Source organism: Phyllostomus hastatus, unplaced genomic scaffold (assembly GCF_019186645.2).
Source record: "Phyllostomus hastatus isolate PE091 unplaced genomic scaffold, TTU_PhHast_1.1 phas_scaffold_501, whole genome shotgun sequence".
Classification (NCBI taxonomy): domain Eukaryota; kingdom Metazoa; phylum Chordata; class Mammalia; order Chiroptera; family Phyllostomidae; genus Phyllostomus; species Phyllostomus hastatus.
The window spans coordinates 51,059,711-51,079,573 of record NW_025334033.1 but is presented as its reverse complement, the minus strand read 5'-3'; the positions used below and the strand labels follow the sequence as shown (position 1 = coordinate 51,079,573).

At 58.7% G+C, this 19,863-nt stretch overlaps 1 protein-coding gene across 1 annotated transcript; it reads left to right on the top strand.

Moving 5' to 3' along the window:
- The first annotated feature begins 1,737 nt into the window (after positions 1-1,737).
- On the top strand, positions 1,738-17,415 carry RPS6KL1 (ribosomal protein S6 kinase like 1). Its single transcript, XM_045823004.1, has 11 exons — positions 1,738-1,856; positions 3,186-3,473; positions 4,720-4,844; positions 5,792-5,884; positions 12,674-12,721; positions 13,100-13,232; positions 14,038-14,646; positions 15,079-15,168; positions 15,303-15,385; positions 16,707-16,802; positions 17,106-17,415. The coding sequence occupies exons 2-11, from the start codon at positions 3,209-3,211 to the stop codon at positions 17,214-17,216; spliced, it is 1,653 nt and encodes a 550-aa protein (XP_045678960.1). The 5' UTR covers positions 1,738-1,856; positions 3,186-3,208; the 3' UTR covers positions 17,217-17,415.
- Positions 17,416-19,863: the final 2,448 nt, after the last annotated feature.

Sequence of the window (19,863 nt, the reverse complement as noted above, 5' to 3'; positions counted from 1 at the left end):
AGTCACACCATTGTCGAACACAATACAGCTCTCCATTTATTTGGGTCTTTTTCTGTCTTTCAATACAATTTTTTTGTTTTCTTCACAAAGAAAGATTTTCATGTATTTCTAATTACTGCATTCCTAAATATGTCATAGTTTTTGTGACTATGGTGGGTGGGATTTTAAAAATTGTTATCACATTTTCAAATTGTTATTGCTGATATATAGGAAAGTTCTTTTTAGGATGTTATTTACTTATTTTTAGAGAGAGGGGAAGGGAGGGAGAAAGAGAGGAAGAGAAACATCCATGTGTGAGAGAGACGTCACTTGGTTGCCTCTTGCACTCCCCCAACCTGGCCTGCAACTCAGGCATGTGCCCGGACAGGGAATCAAACCAGCAAATTTCTGGTTTGTGGACAAGCCACTGAGCCACACCAGTCAGGGCTATAGGAAAGTTCTTGATGTGTGAATATTGGTCTAACATCCTGACACTTTGCTGAACTCACCAGTTGTTGCTCTGGGTTTCCCAGGTAGAGAATCACATCATCCCAAATAATGGCAATCTGGCCTCTTCCTTTCCAATTTTTAAACCTTTAGTTTGCTTTTAATGTCTTATTGCACTAAGTGTAACTGCCAGCGTATCGTTGAAGCGTTTATTGATTCATTTCTGGGATGTATCATTCGAGACAGGTCAAGGTGTGCTGCAGTAACAAACAACCCCAAAATCTAGTGGCTTCACCCAATGAAAGTTCGTTACTCACTCACGCCTCCTGCCCAACACAAGCCGTGGAGCAGGGAGGAGTTCTTTACTGTTGTTTCTCAGAGACTCGGCTGACGGAAGCTCTGTGTCTCCATGGACACGTGCTCCCATGAAAACTGTGACAGAAGGAAGGGGCAGGGGAATTACGGACTGGTTTTCAGAGAGTCTGCCCTGAAGTCACTCATGTTTTGCCCACCAGCATTTCAACGCAACTTGCATGGCCAAGCCTAACTTCCACGGGGGCGAGAGCAGGGTGACCCCGCCGCCCAGCAGAAGGACGACAGGACCGGGGATGCTTCCAGCGCTCCACCACCGCACACGCTGTAGGCTTCGCTATGCATGCTCTTTCCAGTGGACCGCCCTTTGTCAAGCTAAGGAGTAAATTCATGAATTCGTTTAGATTTTTTTAAATCCTCACTCAAGGATATGTTCATTGGAGAGAGAGAGAGAGACAGAGAGAGAGAGAGGCAGGCATCGGTCTGTTCCCTCCCTTACACACCCCAACTGGAGACGGAACCTGCAACATTTCGGTGTGTGGGACGACGCCCCAGCCCCAAGCCACTGGGCCAGGGCTGAGTTTGTTTAGATTTTGTTAAGTGAAGAGTTTGTCGGTATCATTCATGAGTGTTAAACTTTATCAAATGATTTTATGTCCTCTGATGCACAGATGTTATTTTTCTCCCTTAGTTTGTTGAGGCACTTATACGTGTTTTTCTGCCCAGAACATTCTCCTCGGGCTGCCCTCTCCAAGTACTTTTCTTAGTCAATTCCTCCTCATTTTTCAGAGCTCATTCATTCATTCAGCAAATACTTATTGCGCAATAGTATGCGCCAGACGCTCTTCTCCCAACCCTGGCCCCTTCCATCACGCCCCGGCTCTGAGCCGCAGACGCTGCGACTTTAAGGGCCGGCAGAAGCCGATCTGGGCACCGATTGGTGGTTTATTCTAACGGAGGATGAGCTCATCTGCAGCCAATGGCTGGCTGCACCGGGCCAGAAGCCTGCACCTGGCTGGAGGGCGCAAAGCCCGGGCCCCGCGGTGCACGGTGCCCCGCGGAGGTGAAGGGTGAGCGGCGGCACCTTGGCCACGCGGTCTGAGTTCTGGCTCCGGCAGGTACTGTGTTTGCCGGGCTCCTCACCTTCCCCGCCCCAGGAGAGGGTGCCCCTCCCCTCATTCCCGTAGCCCACCTCCTTGGCCAGACCCCTGCGGGCGGTGCCCCTGGCGCCCTGGGACTCACGGGCTGGACGTACCACTTTCCGAGTGTGGGGGGGGGGGGGGGGGAGCAGCCATGCGGCTCTCTTCTTGCAGCCCCCGGCCGGGGGGTTGGGGCTGGCCCCTGAAGGCGGGGCCTGACTCTAGCAGCCCAGCCCATCGGCCTTGGCACCCCCAACACCGGGCTCGGGGCGGCATGTCCGGACCAAGTCCCTTCACCTCCTGGCCACATCCTGGCCAGGGTACAGCTCCCCGCTGGCCCTGGGATGTTGGTTTCCCTCCCGCCCCACTCCCCATCCCCTTCTCTCCTCCCGTTCTCTGTAGAGGCAGATGTGGTCTGCGGCTGGAAGTTCGCCCCGCCCCTTCCCAGTGGGGCTTGAGGAGGCAGAGGTGCCCCTGCCTTGAGGGGCCGAGCAGCTCTGCCCGCCTCTCGCTGAGCCCTTTCCTTTGCAGCAGCCACTTCTCAGTCCCTTTGGCCACTTGTGTCACACACGGCTGAGGAAGGAGCTGCTGTCAGGTCTTTGGAGGCCACGTGGCCTCCTGGCCTCAGAGACAAAGCCAGGAGGACAGAACCATCCTCCCCCAAAGGCTGGGGCGGCCCTGCCCTCCTTCTGAGTCTACCCAGAATCTGCCACTCAGTCGTTTCATTTGTCCACAGGCTTTAAGGGCCTGGCCTTGTGCCCAGCTCTCTGCTGGGCTCTGTGGGAGTCCCCCCTCCTGACCACACTGCCCTGGGCACTGGGGGAAACAAAGGGGCCATCCGTCCTGGTTGGAACTGAACCATGAAGGACTGAGGTTCCTGTTGGAGGAGCAGGTTGGGGGGACAGGCAGGGTGGAGGGGACGGTGTGAGGAGTGGCCCCTGAGCCCGGGGCTCCTGCCTCGGACTGCGTGGCTCTGTGTGTTTATATGTTTACCGTGTGCTAGACGCCAATTTGCTCTGTGCCTCGTGAAGGTAACTCTGGGTCTCCCACATCAACACGTAGTAAGTGCCTGAGAAACACTTGCTGAACTGAATTTGAGTCAAAGGAAGGAGCTCCAAGCACGCTGTTATTCTATTACCACCCCTTAGGAAAGACCTGGCTCCGTGAAAGGACTTGACCCATACTAGCTCTGACCCTCCAGTCCTTGGAGGTGAGGGTTAGTCTCTGAATATTTACTGGAGGAAACCAGGCTGCAAGTGGGGTATCGTTCCCAACTGGACCCTCCCTAATGTATTCGTTCACTCCCAGGTCTCACCTGCGGGGCCGCAGCCATGAGCCTGGTGGCCTGCGAGTGCCCGCCCGGCCCTGGGCAGGAGCCCAAGCCCTGCTCACGAGCGCAGTCCCAGGCCCGGGTGTACCTGGAGCAGATTCGCACCCGGGTGGCCCCGGGAGCACCTGACGTGACCAAGCGTGACTACCTGGTGGATGCAGCCACGCAGATCCGGCTGGCCCTGGAACGTGACGTCAGTGAGGACTACGAGGCAGCCTTCAACCACTACCAGAACGGCGTGGACATTCTGCTGCGAGGCATGCCCTGTGAGCGCCGGGCTGGGCGGGGACAGGGGCTGGTGGGAGGGGCCAACCGGGAGCTCCTCCCTTCGTCTGTCCATCCGTGCTGGGTGAACGGCCGACGGAGCCTCTGTGAGAGACGATAATAATAGCCAGTGTTTACTGAGCAGTTCCTGCACGCCAGGCCCTGGTTTACCTGTGTTTACTCATTCACCTGTGTTAGCCCATTTGGGCCTCATGGTAAAAGAAGACAGTAGTACATGTGTTGTTGCATGTCGTTCCAAGTGTGTAGGCACAATTTTTATTCCTATTTTCCAGATGAGGAAACTGAGGCACTGGGCAGTTACATAGCTCGCTTAAGTTTCCCTGGCTACCAAGTGGCAAAGCTGGGCCCCAGAGGCAGTGTGCTTAACCCACGCTGCGGGCCCGGCCCTGGAGCTGGGCTGCACCCTGCCCTCTGCAGGTTTGCACCCACGGGGAGGAGCCCGATGAACTGATGATGGACAGTCATAGTCCCCGGTACGAAGAGCAATGAGGAGGAAGTGAAGGGAGGGAAACTGAGTCCAGGGCAAGCTGGCACAGGGGGTTTTCTAGAAGTCCAACTCTAACCTGAGCACTGAGGAACAGTAGGCACACCGTCCAGCTGAAAGGTTGGGCCATGCTCCAGGGAGACCGGCGAGGGCCTGGAGGTGAGGGGAGAGGCCTGTTCAGGGCAAAGGAAGGCGTTTCCAACCTGGGGGAGAGGCTGGCCCCGAAGCGGCCGCCAGGCTGGGGTGGGAGTGGAGCTCTGAGCCATGCTCCCCGCCCTCCCACTGATGAGACCCCTCAGTGCCTGGGCGTCGGTCGGCCTGTCTTGCGACTTCCTTTGTCTTTTGATTCTGATCCCCACTCCGGCCTTTTCCACACTGGGCTTCAGAGATGAGCTTCCGTCTCCTCCTGTGAAACTGGACGTGGAAATCCCCACACTGTCCCTCCCCAGGGTGTGATGGCTGCCAGCAAGGTGGCGGGTCCCAACTGTAAAGTGCTGTAGGCGCGAGTGACCGTAGCTCCCAGCCTCTCCTGTCAGCCTCCTTCCTCCTTCCCCACTGGTCTCCACCCAGAGGAGGGGCTCAAGAACAGACATGGGGTCAGAATCGCTGACCAGCCTCGGAAATGGGCTCTCTGTCCTATGGAGGGTGGAGGGCGAAGGGCAGGCGACGGCAGCCGCAACCCCAGCCCTACACAGCCAGAGTGGGGGCAGGGGTGGGTCCTGGTAAACCCCTTCCCTCCGCAGTCGACCCCAACAAGGAGCGATGCGAGGCCGTAAAGCTGAAAATCACCAAGTACCTGCGGCGGGCAGAGGAGATCTTCAACTGCCACCTGCAGAGGACACTGGGCTGCGGGGCCAGCCCCGGCACGGTGAGTAGACCCCCCCACCCACCGCAAGGATCTGAGGGCTCTGAGGGGAGAGAGCTGAGTCCCCCACCCCAACGGGCCGGTGGGCTGTGTCATCACATTCTGGGCTGCAGGGCAGGGCTGCAAGGGTGTGTACCGGGGCTGCCTCTCCCCCCTCCTTCTGGCTTCCTCTCCCTCCCACACCCTCCAGAGTTCATTCATTTTCAAACACTTAGTGAATCATCTCCAGTCCAGTCTCACCCACCCACAGAGTCCACACACATCCCCCCGCCCCCACACATGGCTCGTACACAAGCTCTCATGAGTACGTCCTCCAGGGCTCCCAGATCTGTTTGTGTCTGAACGGGCCTCAGCGAGTATGTGGGGCAGACGCAAATACCCCCATGTGCACATGCACACACACGCCTACATAGGCGTGCACATATGCTCTCCCCATATGGCTTTTCCTGACCGGGTGGGCACTCACAGGGGTTGGAAAATGCATGCACGCTTCTCACGCCCACAGGTGTGCACACGCACGCACGCACGCCCCTCCTGGGCTCACCGCATATTGCAAGGCAAGGTCCTTGGTCTCCAAGGCAGGTTCCCTGGAATCCACATGTTCCCCGATTATTTCCCCACCCCTGAGATCATCTGCCTCTTGTAGATGGGGCCTCCACAAGGTAGTTGCTGAAACCTTAAGAACTCCCTGAGCCTTGGTGAGGGGCTGGGTGGGGGCTAAGCAAAAGAGGGCAGTGTGGCCAGCCCGGACCAGTGTGCCCCACCCCCGCCTCGGTCAGGACCAGCTTCTTTGCTCAGCCTGCCCCTGTGAGGTGAGGTTGGACCGTACCCCGTTCTTGCCCACTCCCTGTGCTCTCTGGCTGCTGGAGATCCGCCCACTGCCTGGTGAGAAGCAGGAGCTGAGGAAGGCTGGGCCCTGAGGCTGTGTGGCCTGTCTTCCACCTCCGCAGGGTTTCAGCAGCCTGAGGCTCCGGCCCATCCGCACTCTGAGCTCTGCCCTGGAGCAGCTGAGGGGCTGCAGGGTGATCGGGGTCATCGAGAAGGTGAGTATCAGAGCCTGCCGTGTGGGAGGAAATGGTGTGTGCCACTGGAGGTGACGTGCGGGCAGGGAGAGCAGCTGCCCCCAGTCCTTCAGAGGGGGACGGGAAGGGGTCAGAGAGCCGCTGTGCCCGGTGACTCCCCATCCCTCCCTACCCCAGCATGCGCCAGTCAGGTCCCGGAAAGGAAACCAGAAACGCAGGTGGCAGACAGCCCCTGTCCACAGCTGCCGGGGTCCAGCCTCGGCGGGGTCTCAGGGTCCCCGAAGGATGCATGGCACAGGCGAAGCGACTGAAGCGAGACGCCCGGTGGGGTGCTGGAGGACAGCCAGGCTCTTTGAGCCTGACTGACTCACCGAGAAAAATCAATCTTTATTTTTATAGGGGAGGTTATACAACATTCAATGCATAGTGTGATTATTAAAACAGAAACGGTTACCATAGAAATAATTTCGAAAAACACAGAAGGTTTTACAGATCAATCATGTTAAACAAAGAAATAACCGAAAAGTACAGGAGGTCCCACAGATCAACCATATTAAACAAAGGTTATTTTGACCAAGAGGGTTGTCAATCAGATAGCCAACGAAGCTATATGGGCACAAACTTTCAGGTGCCAATTAGTAACTAGGTATCTATTAAGATTCTAAGGATTGGTCTAAATTAAAAGGGTGCAAGGGGTGATTTATAGGTATATAGAAATCAACTATTGTCTTTTGAGGTTAAATTTGTCTCAGTTAGGTAACTGTTTTTTTGCCTAGGTTTTTTGATTTATACATCTTCGGGGGGGCATGTTTTGTGTTCGTTTCCATGTATTGAGATTATTATTTTCAACTAGAACTCCTTGCTTCTTTACACTCCTGTCCATCGTATGGGAAGGGTAGTGGTTCTAATAAATCTTAAGTTCTCAGGTGGTGACTCCTCAAGAAACATTCCTAGCAACAGCTTCCTTCAGCGCTCTGGCAGTTGGTCTGCTCATAGTTTAATTTTGTCCTTAACTTCCCAGGTGGGGGAAGCAGGCAGTATTAGGGTTGCTAGGGGTCTCTATTCTGTGGTCAGCAAGTCATTTCGCACAGAATCAGAGGCATCGTATAGTTTTTTGTTATAACACACAGGTATCTAAAAATCCCACCACCTATTGTATTGCTAGCAGGGACAGGCATGCAGGAGGAGATAGGCAGGAGATCCGGCCACAGTCACCTCTGCTGTGCAGACGGGTCTCACCCGACCCGACTGTGTCAAAGGTCAGCTGTTGGTCAGCTCCCGACACACAGCCCTCCAGCTCGGGCACAGGAAACTGCTCCCTTGGAGATTCAAGGCAGGAGCCACAGGAGATGCTGCGCCCAGGGCATCCTGCGCAGCATGCTCTGCCTGGTTCACTCCCACTTCCCGCGGGTCCCTCCCCTGCACCCACTCTGCACCCCAGAGCTGCAGCCCAGAGTCCCCCCATTGAGCATTGAGAAGTTCTTATGGCGGGAAGGTGCTCATCTCCAGAAACCTGCCCTGCAGAGTACCCACACTGGCCCGCGCACCATCCCGGGCCTTAGCAGCCGTGCCCCTTCTCTACTGGCCCCACCCTCCTCCCAACCCCATCTGGGGCCCTTTCCCTTCATTTCCCTGCCTTCCCGTCTGACCCCTTCCCAGGGCAGACAGGAAGACAGGAACTGACATCCCAGCCTGCACCCGGGACACTCGTTACAGAGGAGGAATCAGGAGGACAGGCAGTTGGGCCAGATGAGGTTGGAGCCGTCGATGTAAGAATCGTCTGAACCTGTGCGAATTTCTGTGACTTTTATTTGATAATCGCACTGACAATCGCCGGGAAGCAAAGTCTCAACGGACTGAGAAAATGTTCCCCAAAATGACAGTTTTACCACTTATTTTATGCGCCAGATTCAAAAGGGAAAACAAAAAGGTGTCACGTGAAATTCCCTGGTGACGGATGAGGGAGGCGGGAGAGAGCAAAGCGGGGGCGTCTCTGGGAGTGGATAAAAGTAAACCAGAGAGACACCTCCTTGCTTCACACCAGCGGCTGCAGGGCAGTGAAGCAACAGGCGCAGCACACGGAGATGGTGTGCAGGGGCTGAGACAACAACGAGGGCTTCTGTGGTCTCACGCTCTGGTTCGAGGCTGTGCTCTGAGGGGTCTGGACAGGAGGTCGCGCTGACATTTCAAAGGTATGTTATCTTAGAGGCACGAAGACCTGCGGCTCACTTAGGCAGAGACTGACCTTTGCCAAGGAGGCCGTAGGCCCAGGACATGCCCGCCCGCCACGACCCGCTTTCAGTTAGGAGTGTCAGTGGTCAGGCCATCCTCTGTGGTCACTTTGGGCCTCTGAGCTTGTAGGACCCACAAGACTGGCCTCCCCTGAGCTTGTCCAGTTTACCGTGTGGCCCCCTTTTCGTCTACAGAGCCAATATTCAACCGTCCCCTGCCCCAGCCGAGGGCTACCGGAGTACTCACTGAAGCGGTTCTTTCCCAAACTGGCTGTTGATCAGAACCACCTGGGGAGCTTCCCAAAAATACAGATGCCTGGGCCCCACTCCAGGCCCTCGGAGCCAGGAATCTGTAACTGAAACACTCTTGTGGGGATTTCAATGGGCCTGCAGGCCCCAGAGAGAAGGAGGCCAGTGTGCGCGTCCGCACACGCCGGAGGACGAAGTGCCGTCCGAGCAGAGCACATGAGGCCGAGGGCACGTCCTTTCGCCTCTCTGGGTGCTCGTTTCCTCGCCTTTCAGGGGGGTGAGGGCCCTCCCCCCGCGGGTGCTGTGGGAACGAAAATGAAATAATTTTGGGGAAACACTTGGCACACGCTAAGATGTTTGACGGCTCTAAATGCTAGTAACCAATGCTAGTAACCAGGCAGGCCGGCTTCCCATCCCCCGGCTGGCTCCAGCTGCTGCTCCCAGCTCCCTGGAACGGGCCCCATCTGCCAGCAAGGCCCAGCCAGCTTATGTCCATGCCGCCAGCCCTGCCTTCCCACTGCCAGGTCCACGTGGCATGGACAGGCTGGCGAGGTGACCGCCACCACCATTTCCCCACCTGGGGTCCCGCTGAACCAGGGGTGCTGTGGAGAGAGGCCTTCCAGGTGAAACAAGTTTGGGAAATAGTGACTTAAATTAACATTACTTTGTTTTTCTAAATTATAGGAATTTGGGGAGCTTTTAGGATGCAGATGTACACGTTGCATCTTGGAGCGGGAGGTCTGGGACGGAAGGGCCTGCATTGTTTAGTCCCAGGACACGCATGTGCGAAGCGTTTTCAGAACCCAGCACTCTGAGCCCTGTGCAGATGGAAAGCAGCCATCTGTCTTGAGACGGCCTTCCTTTCCTCTCGTACCCTTTCTTGGGCATCCAGTTTACCTGCTCCACCGCCCTCCTGAGACCCTGCTTCCTTCTCCTGCGTCATTCCCAAGCAAGGAGCACCACTTTCCCCAAATTAGGAGAGGTGTTAGGGACACTGGGCCCCGGTCCCAGCAGCCCGGCCTAGGTGTGCAGTCAGCGTCCCATTCCACAGCTCTGCCCAGGCAGATCCAGGTGGGAGGGCAGTGCCAGCCCACGGTGGCGGAGAGCTGGGGAGGGGCGAAGGGAGGGCTGGCTCAGGAAGTCTTGAGTGGCCACCTGAGATGCCCAGTGGTCAGGGGCGACTGGGCTGGGAGAGGGTCTCTAGGGGCCGCAGAGGTACTAGCAAGCAGAGGGGGTGGGTCAGGGACTAGGTAGGCAGCTGGCCAGGGTCAGCCCTCGGGGAACCCAGGGGCCTGGGAGCCTCCTCCGGGAGCCAGACTCTGAGTCAAGGGTGGGGAAGAAAAAGGTCCTCCAAATCGCTTCTCATTTTTTTTTGGCTCAAACACAGGGATGTTGTTGTTTTGTCATTTTTAATTACCAACATTTGAAAGGTGGCAGTTTTCACATATAAGTCCAGATACCCTGCTTCTGCTGAAAAATCAAGAGATCTGGAAATGTTGGCTCAGGCTACCTTGAAGTGGCGGGGAGCGGAGGAGGGCTGCCTGCTGCAGGCGGCTGGCCCTCCCTCGGGTTTGCTCCCGTCCCGCCCTGCCCGCCTGGCTTACGGAGCCGGCCGCCGTGGACCTGGGATTTTGCAAACCTGAACCTTTGGGGCTTGTTTGCTCTGTGACGATACCTCCTGGGATTTCGATACTTTGGGCATTTTTAAAGAAAGGGTTAATGTGTTTCACCAAAGCTTTAATTGTCCTCACCTCCCAGGAACTCAGTGGGCCCTTTAAAAATTTTTTTTTCCCTTTTTTGAGAAGGCGAGAGGCGACACCCAGAACTGCCTTCCACCGGCCCAGTCGCATCATCCGTCAGGCGCCCGCCCGCCTGCACAGGTGCCGCACGGAGCCTCCTCGGGCGCCCTAGGGAGAGGAGCGCTACACTGCGCAGCAGTCCAGTGTGGGAGTCACTAGCCACATGAGACTGCTCTAATGAAAATGAAGTAGAACTAAGCATTATGTTTCTCAGCTGCGCCAGCCACGTTGCAAGGGCCTGACAGCCACCCAGAGCTGACGGCTTCCACACTGGACGGCGCAGCTGCGTGTCCCCTTCAGGTTCCAGAAAGTCCTGCTGGATGGTGCGGGATTTTAATCGTTGTCTTACGGGGAACGAGCGTGAGGTTCACAGAGGTCATGTGGCCAGTTGGTGGTCTGTCCCCCATGGCAATGAGCAAAAGAGGAAGGGGATTTTTGGTTTGCTTGGGTTAGTGGGAAAATGTCCACCCTTTTGAGATGTCATCAAAGAGAAATTTAAAACAGAAAAAAAAGAAATTCCCCACCATCCTCCAAACTCTGAGATAATTACCGTTCATGTTTTGGCTTAATTCTTTCTAGCTAGGTGGGCTTTAATACACACACATAGTTTAACCCGCTCGCTTCAGTGTGCTGGTCAGTGTTCTTTTCTCACTTCCCCTCTCTCCCCTGCCGGCGTTTGGACTCCGAATGGTAGGTCCTTGCCCAGGACGAAGTGATAGGGAATCCCACTTGGCAAGGGGCAGTGGGGAATTATCCATGTATCAGGACTTGTGGGAAACGCTGTTCTCCCAAATGACCCCGGAGGTTCTTTCCCAAGCACTGTGCAGATGTGGGGAAGGAGTGAGGCCGGGCTGGGCTGGCTCTGGCTGCTGGAGGAGAGACATCTGGTGGTCAGAAGGCGCCCCTCACTCCCGCTGCAGGAAGGGCCCTAGGGCCTCGTCTGGTCTTCCGTGTACGGATGATGGGGACACCGAGGCCCAGAGGGGAAGGCACGTGCCAAAGTCAGTGGGCTGTGCCCCCCGTTGCCCCCCATCGCCCCCTGTCAGTTTGCAGGTCTCCCGGATCAGCCCACTGGGACTCAGATCCCGGCCGTGTCACTTTTTAGGAGTAGGGACCGTAGCAACATAACTTCTCTGAAGCTCATCAAGGAAATGAGTCAGCAGTAACACTCACCTAGGAGGTGGGACCAAACTTAAAGAATCTGTGCAGAGCACTTAGCATATAGGAAGTGCTCTCTGGCCAGGGCGAGGTGTCATCGTCACCGTCACCGAAGGTCATCGAGGGTGTACTCCGTTTGCTTTGTCGGCTTTAACCGAGGCCTCCCGGTGACCTCCGCTGGGGGTACCTCTATACCAGACCCCAGCTTGCAGTTCAGAAAATGAGGTTCAGAGAGGTAGTGTGTCTTGGCAGATGTGGTAACGGGCATTCTCACAGCCTTCACACTGACAATGGGCCTTCCCTCTTCAGGCCTCAACAAACCAGTGATGAGGGAAGCGGGGCATTTGTAGCTGCTCTTTGGTAGATGAGGAAATCACTTGCCCGAGATCTCACCCCTGTGCCGACCCAGGGCTGCAGGCTCCACCGCAGCCCAGCGGCCCGACCTCGGCCTGGGCTCCCACCCACCGCCATGGGAAGTGTCTGCAGGGCAGGCCAGCCGCCAGGGGGTCCTCCCCCACACGCCCCACATCTGGGCCGAGTTTTCCGCTTTCCTGCCTTGACGTGCTCAGCATGCCCTCTCCCGTGGCTGCGGTCCGCCCCTGCCCACCACAGGATGAGTCAGTCCAGGGCCCAGCTTCATACGAGGCCCCACCCCATCGATTGGCAGACCGCTGCCTCTAACCAGAACCAACAGCAGCAGGAGCAGGCTGCTCTCCAAAGACGGCCTCCGGAGAAGGACTGTCTAAAAGGAGTGGGTGGCCGGGCAGGCAACGTGAAATGGCACGCCAGGCCCAGGCTCTCTGGGCATGGCTGGGCCCGTGGGTGGCCTGGGGCCACGCTCTCCGAGCCTCAGCGTCTTCACCTGTAAAATAAAAGATCAGAGGAGGCAACTGGCTCGGAGGTCATTCCCATGTGTGACACCCTCAGACCCTGCAGGGTGGACCACTCGCTCTGTGTGTGAAGCGCCTACAACATCCTGTGGTGTGCAGGCTTTGGAAACAGAGCTGGGCCGTGGTTGCTGCCCTCCTGGAGCTCGCAGTGCAGTGGGGAGACGGGGCGTCAGACACAGTGGGATACGGTTCCCCTAGGGGGAGCTGAGATAGCCCTGGAGACAAAGGAGGGACCCCAGCCCAACGTGAGGGTTGGGAAGGCTTCCTGGAGGAGGTGGCATATGAGCTAAACCTGCAGGTTCAAGAAGGGTGAATGAACAGGACAGGATTGATGTCAGTTTGGGGGTCTGGAGTAAGACCCCCAGACCCCCTGCCCTGCCCCTGGAGTAAGTCGGCCTCAGTGGAGGAGCCTGGGGGCGGCTAGGACCACAGAGCCCCGGGAACTGGCATGTGCCTTAACCGATACCTCCTGGACCTTGGCAGGTGCAGCTGGTTCAGGACCCAGCGACTGGAGGGACCTTCGTGGTGAAGGCAGGTGCCGCCCAGCCCCCTGCCATTTTGCATTCCCCTTGGGACTGTCTCAGCTCTTGGAAACTCCTACCCTTTGGGGAACCCCCTGTCCAGAACCTGTATCTAAAGCCCATGGTCCCTCCAAATCCAAGCCACTTGCTTTGCCCCTGAGCATGTGCCCGGCCTCCCAGACACCCCACACTTACTGTCCTCCTCGGCCCGGAACGTGGAGACCTGGGTGCCACGGCAGAGACAGAGGTGAGGGCCAGGGCAGGGCCAGAGGGAGGGCCAGAGCGGAGGCAGCAGCTCCTCACGGGGCTCCCGCCCCTCAACCGGCTGCCCCTGCAGCTGGAGCTCTGACCTCCCCTAACAGCCACCTCTGTCCTGCCCCCTCCTCAGAGCCTGTCCAGGTGTCACCTGGCGAGCCGGGAGCGGCTGACCATCATCCCGCACGGCGTCCCCTACATGACCAAGCTGCTGCGGTACTTCGTGAGTGAGGACTCCATCTTCCTGCACCTGGAGCACATCCAAGGTGGGGCGCCTGTGGGGTGCTGTTCTTTCACCTCCTTTAACGGCCAAGACCTAGGGAGGGGGTGACTGCGCCAGGTGTGCGGCACAGAGCAGGGGCGCAGCCTTGCAGGGGGAGGGGGGGTCGGGGGGGGCGGGCTGCCTGGGGGGCCGGGCGGGCTGCCGGGGGCCTCCGAGGTGCTGAGCGGGCAGGGTGTCCCGGGGAGGAGGCTCACAGCCTGGGCTGGCAGCGCGCATTTATGCGGATGTCCCCTTTGTCACCATGTCCTCCAGGCTGGGCTCTTTTCAGCTTTCTAGTCTGTGCCCGTCCCTCAGAGTGGCCACGTGGGATGGTGGCTCTGAAGCTGTAAGGACAGGAACTGGGTCGCGTAGCGGATATTTATTGACCGCCTCTTACGGTGATGAGTTTTTTTAATGAAGTGTACATCCTTGGTCATGACGTACAGTCATGGCAGGTCCTTGCCTGGCCGCCTTTTCTTTTACTTAAACTTCATTATACGATTCTCTCTTAAAATGTTTTAAAACATATGTGTGGAATCTGTTGAACACTGGTAAAACTACACCCGAACCAAGGACGTAAGCAATACTTCCCTTCTCCCCAGGGGCTAAGCACCTGCCCTGTGCCAGCGGGCAGGCTGGTGCTCTCTGAGTGAGAGGAGAGGAGCGGTCGCTCCTGGTTAAGGCTCAGGGAGGGCAGAGCAGGGCAAGGACCTGGAAGGCAGAGGGTCGCCACAGAGGGAGGGGGACCTGGTGTCCACGCTCTTCTTCTCCCCTGTCCCCACGCTCGCTGCTCCCTCTGCGTGGCCCAGGAGGCACGCTCTGGTCCCACCTGCTCTCCCAGGCACGCCCCCAGCAATCTGGGCTCAGGCCTGACTCCAGCCTGGAGAGGATGAAGGCTCAGCTCAACGCCCACCTCAGCCTCCGGACCCCAGCGTTGCCGCCCCCGGGCCACACCCGCCTGCAGGACAGAGTTCCCCTGGGGCCTCCTTGGACTCGTCAGAGCCTTCCCCCAGCCAGGGAGGCCCCATCCAGCAGACCCCAGAGAGAGGAGAAAGGTGAACCCTCAGCCAGAACCAGCACTTCCTGCTCCTCGGACCTTCCGAAGGCCCCAAGTGGCCGCCTACACCTCCAGTCCCGGCGAGGACCTGGCCAGAACTCAGACACGGGGTCCCCTTGGGGCCTCCCTTGGGTCCGTGAGGGGGCTGGCCGGGTGCTGGGGGGCTGTGGCCGAGGTAGAGGTCAGAGTTGCCCCTCAGTGCACAGGGCCAGCCTGGGGCCTGGCGGGGGCGCCTGGAGTGTGAGGGAAGAGCAGGTCACACAGTGGGCGGCCGAGATGCTGGTGGCACTGGAGGCGCTGCACGAGCAGGGGGTGCTGTGCCGGGACCTCAATCCCCGGAACCTGCTCCTGGACCAGGCAGGTAGGTGTCCAGGCCTGGCGGGAGGGGAGTGGGCTGCCTTCTCCTATCCCACCCCTCAGCTGGGGGCCCCAAAGCCGCAAGACAGAGAAGGAGAGTTCCCCGAAGTCAAGGGCATGGCAGAGGCTACCTGCCTCTTCCCCGCCTCCTGCCAGCCTCTTCCCGCAGGACTCTGCCCAGTCACCAAGGCTGAGTCCGGGAGACAAGCCCCTTCGCCCCCATGAGTCCGGGGCAGCAGCTCCTCTGAGCACCCAGTTGTCCTTGGGCCTCAGGGCTCCGTGCCCCCAGGGGCGCCCTGCTTAGGGAAGCCAATGGCTCCTGCCTTGTGCCTACTGGGGGAAGTCCTGGAGTCCCCTCCCCAGTGCCAGCTGCTCAACGACTGAATGAAGTTTTTGTCCCCACTCCATCCCCCCCGGGCACACACTGGACGAGAAGGTCACATCCGGCTCACATATTTTGGCCAGTGGTCCGAGGTGGAGCCCCAGTGCTGCAGGGAGGCTGTGGACGGCCTCTACAGCGCTCCAGGCAAGTGGGGGCCGGGGGCGGGGTGAGGGGGCAGGACCCTAGAGGCGTTGGCCCGAGGCCGAGTAGAACGAGTGAAGGGAAGACCCTCTTCTCAGGCAAGATTGGGACGTTCGTGCGTGTGCTTGCTCCCGCAGAGGTGGGTGGGATTGCCGAGCTCACCGAAGCCTGTGACTGGTGGAGCTTTGGGTCTCTGCTGTATGAACTGCTGACTGGAACGGTGAGTAGCTGGGCCAGGTGTGGGGCCCTGGTGGGTGTCACTGAGCACAGGGTGGCCTGCGCTTATTAGTGCCACCAGCTGGTGTCCGGGCTGAGGCTGACTGGTTCTCTAAATCCTGGCTATGGGGCTACATGTCCTGCCAGCACAGCTGCCCCCTCCCCAGCTGACCCCCACAGGCCACGAGAGATACAGGGAGCCATTGCCACCCAGGCCGTGACGGCACTTGGTCGCCCCACACCATACTAGTGGCTGTAGCGGGTGGGACAGTCAATGTAAGTGGATGACAGCTGAGTTGAGAGGGTCAGGGGCAGTTTCTAGGGGTAGAATTAGACACAGCCCCTCTCCCCTGAAAGGTGCCTGCATCATCCCCTCAGCTGCTCCCTGCACTGCCCGCTTCCCATTCCCCACAACCTTCTGACTCTGGCAGAGGAACAGGAGAGAGGGCGTCCCTGATCCCGGCCGGCAGCTGTCCTGTCCAGCCTGGGTCAGCCAAGAGCTGAGAGTTTCCCCTGCAGACACTCTTGCTCCAGATGGCGGCCTCTGTGCGCCGTCGGGCCCCACGAGCTCAGCGTGGCCCCTGGGGTTGGTTAGGTCAAGAAGGTCAGGCGGCAAGAAGGCCAAACTGCATTTCAGCAGGAAATGGCCAGAGGGGATGCAGTGTGACCTGAAGTCCAGGTCTCACCAGGCCACCACGGCTCCCTCCTGCTTCGGTCCCCCACCACCTCGCTGGCCCGGAGCTTCTGGCCTTCCTCCTGGAGGGTGGCTCCCTGCAGCTCACCCGGACCTCCAGACAGACGTCCCTGCTTCCAAAGCCGCACGCTTCTGGAGGGCAGAGGCCCTGCCGCCCTCCCTCACCGCGGCCCTGCCTTGGCCCCGGCGGCAGCAGGCCATGCCTGCTGCCAAATGAGGGGCCCCTGATGATGCTTTTTTCTCTAAGGAGACAAGTTCCAACACTCTCCCTGAAGTGCCTGCCCCTGAATGCAACCCAAGAGCAATGCTTCCAGCGAGCTCGGAGCCAGAGGGACCTGGGTTCCAACCCTGATCTCGGCATCGGTCCCTTTGTCTCTCTCAGCGGCTTCCCGTCTTCCAAATGCAGATGCTTGTGTTTGCTCAGAGGGTTGTGGGCAAGTCTGGAGGATGGCTGTCAGGCCCCTAGAGTGGTCTGGCGCACAGGAGAGCCAAAGTGCAGGGCAGCGATGAGGCTCAGTATCACCGCCCCCTCGGGATGCGACACAGGGACAAATAAAGTCCCGGCTGGCGCTGGGGTGTGCAGACTTTCTGGGGGTTGCCTCCTGAGAGGCCCCTCCCTGTGTCTTCCCAGGCCCTGTCCCAGAGCCACCCCTCAGGGATCCAGCCCCACACCCAGCTCCAGCTGCCCGAGGGGCTCAGTGGCCCCGCAGCCTCCCTGCTGACTGAGGTGAGGTTGGCAGCTAGAGGCACGCTCGGCTGGGTGGCCTTAGGGTGGGCACCGGGAGGGCAGAGCCCGTGTGTGCTCGAACGCACTGCGACTAGGTGGCTAATGAGGGTGCGGGAGGTTCCCAGTGTCTCCATGTTGGTGGCCAAACACCAATGGTCCCCAGGGTAACACGGGGATGCTGTGGCAGGGCTGGCCGGGGGGTGAGTCCCCAGGGCCACGGTGACAAGTCCCCCGAGGGCAGCCCGTGCCTCGGCAGTGGGGCTGGGCAGGCCTGCCGGGCGCCGACTGGGCCTTTCTCCGCAGCTCCTGCGGTTCGACCCCAGCCAGCGCCTGGGCACTGGCAAAGGCGGTGTCAGCAGACTCAAGGCCCACCCCTTTTTCAGTCCTGTCCAGTGGAGCACACTGGTGGGGTAAGAGGGAGCGGAGTGGGCGATGGAAGTGGCTGCACTGGTCTGGATCTCCTCTCTTGGCCCCCAGAGCCGGCCCCTCCCATCAGTGGCCCTCTGCGGAGAATGCAGGGCAGCTGCGCCTCCTGCTCCGACCCCTCCCTTGGGCCGCTTAAGTGATCATCGCCCTGGCCCAGGAGGGGCGAAGGGGTCTCCCCACCAGCTTTTGGAGAAACCCTTTCTAGTCACTGCTGAGGGGAGGGACAGGACCCGTCTCTCACCCTACGGGGCAGCTCGGACCCCTCCACCAGTCCATCCTCCAGCCACCGGCCAGCGGCGACCTGTCGAGTACACACTCAAACTCGAATGCAGACCCCGCCCCAGGTGGGTTCAAGGGCGCCTGCTGTCACAGTAGCCCTGGACTGCTGGCCACCTGCTGAGCCGACCTTGAAGTTTTGCGACTCATGACCTGCCATGCTGTGCCCCACTTGGGGCATCTCTGGAGACAAACCTCAGGATACTGGTCCGCTGGCTTAGTGGACTCCAACCAGGGTTGCCTGGCTGGCATCTTAGCCGTGTAACTGGTGGGCCTCTTGTACCAGAGGCCGCTCCTGCGGGGGCTGTGGAGAGGGGCAGGGCGGCAGTCTGCAGTGGGCCTGAGGCCGGGGACCCGGTGACCCACTCCCCCTCTGGACCATGCCCGCTACCTTGTGATTTCAGACTTTGAAGAGCAGAGAAGGGGGTGGGGAGAGGGTGGAATGCACACCCTTGCCAATTAGGGCAATTTGGAAACAGCATGGAGAACCCCCCTCCCCAGCTAGCCCGGGAGGGCGCAGAGACCGGGGAGCCTGCCCCATGGGTCAGAGAGGAGACCCCAATTCCGCCTTCAGGCGGAGCTGCTAACTTGAACCCATTAGAATTCCCTCCTGGGGCATTCTTCCACTTACTATTTGGCATTTTAGTCTTGAGGGTCCACTTGGTTCACTGCCTACTGTGACTTCATTCCCTTTTAAAATGAACCACCACACACACAGAATGATCGCCCAAGCTTTTAGCCAGAAACAAGGTGTTTCTGGCCTCTGAAAAGCTGGGGGTAAGTAGCTGCCCCCAAAGACAATCCCCTCTTCAGGTTTGGCGGGGGGGCGCGGGGGCTCTATCTTCTCAGAACTCACCCTGTCACTGGGTGCGGCACCTAAGAAACTTCCACCAGACCTCTGCCCCCAACTCCTTGCCTCCAGTGTGTCTGCACCACCACCAGGTGGCGCCCCTGACACTAATCTCCATCTGACTGTGAAGGTCCAACTCTAACCCAGGTGGTAGGGACCCATGTTTCCTGGGAGGGCAGCGTGGCTCTGGGGCAGAGGACACTGAGAAGCGTGGCCTGGCATGGTCCTGGTTTCCCTGGGGCTTGCCCATGCCCCCAATAAAGCCTGATGTCATCACCCGTGGTGTCCTTGCCTCATTAGTGCAATGAGAGCCACCTCATTGGGAGGGGGAGCAGGGGAACCATTCCTGGCTCCCCCAGAGAAGCTCCATGAGTCGACAGTGAGCTTGGAGTCCACTAGGAAGGAGGCAAGGCTGGTGGCGGACCCGCGTGCTAGCCTGGGCCCCACAGAGCAGCTTTGAGCCCCAGGGGAAGTACTGGCACACAGGGGTCGCTGGGCTTCGTGGGCAGTCAGTCTTGGAAGAGGATGGTGACGCCTGGGAAGAACAGTGTTAATCCTCGGTGACCCCTGAGAGAGATGGTGGTTCCTCTTCAGAGGTTAATGCCAGGGCCTGGGCAGGGCATCCTGGAGCCTGTTCCAAAGTTTCTGCTCCTTCTGCCACACTCCCTAAGTGAGGCCAGACCGCCCGCTGCATAAAGTAGGAGCTGCTTCTGGAACTTCTGGGCCTCATCTCCACAACAGAGCACATGGCCCTTGGCGAGGCCAAGTTCTGGACACCATGGACCCAGCCCTCATGCAACGTCCAATCCGCCTCCTGACAACACAGGGACACCGTGGGTTTACTAAGGAAACGGAAGCTCCTTGCACCAGGTCCTGGACTGAGAGAAAATCCCAACTTCCTTTCATCGAACCCTGCCTACTGGCTAGTCCTACCCCTGGGGGCCACTGCGGTCCCATGACAGGCCTCCTCCCAGAGACGGCAGCACTGGCAGCGGGGCCAGCAGGGGGGCTGTGTGGAAAGAGCAGGCTGTATGCAGCCTGGAGACCATCATACCTGTCCGCTGGAGGTGGTCCAGGTCAGCTCCCACCTGTCTGTTCTCCCTCCCAGCCGCTCATTCCCGGAGGCAGCCCACCTTCTGGTGCTTACTGACCTGGAGCATCTCGGTACACCTGTGACAATCTAGTCCCAATGTGAAATTTTAAGAGTCGTCCCACCTCTCCCCAGTCCATCCCAGAAACAATGCAAGCCCCACAAAGACGTAAGTGTCAAAGGGGCTTTACAGAGGTGGAAACCAGTCTGGCCTCCAAGCTGGCTTGCCAGGCTCGAGGGGTTCACTGGGAGGAAGCCAGGACGCCCGCCTGCCTGGCCGACAGCCACAGTTCCATCTGCTGTCAGATCAGCACCGTGCTACCGTATTCCCAAAGTCAGGGACGTGGCAGAGTAACCAGAGGCACATTATGCGGCTTTGAACGCAGTCAGTGCTGGAGACTCACACAGCCCCGGTAGGA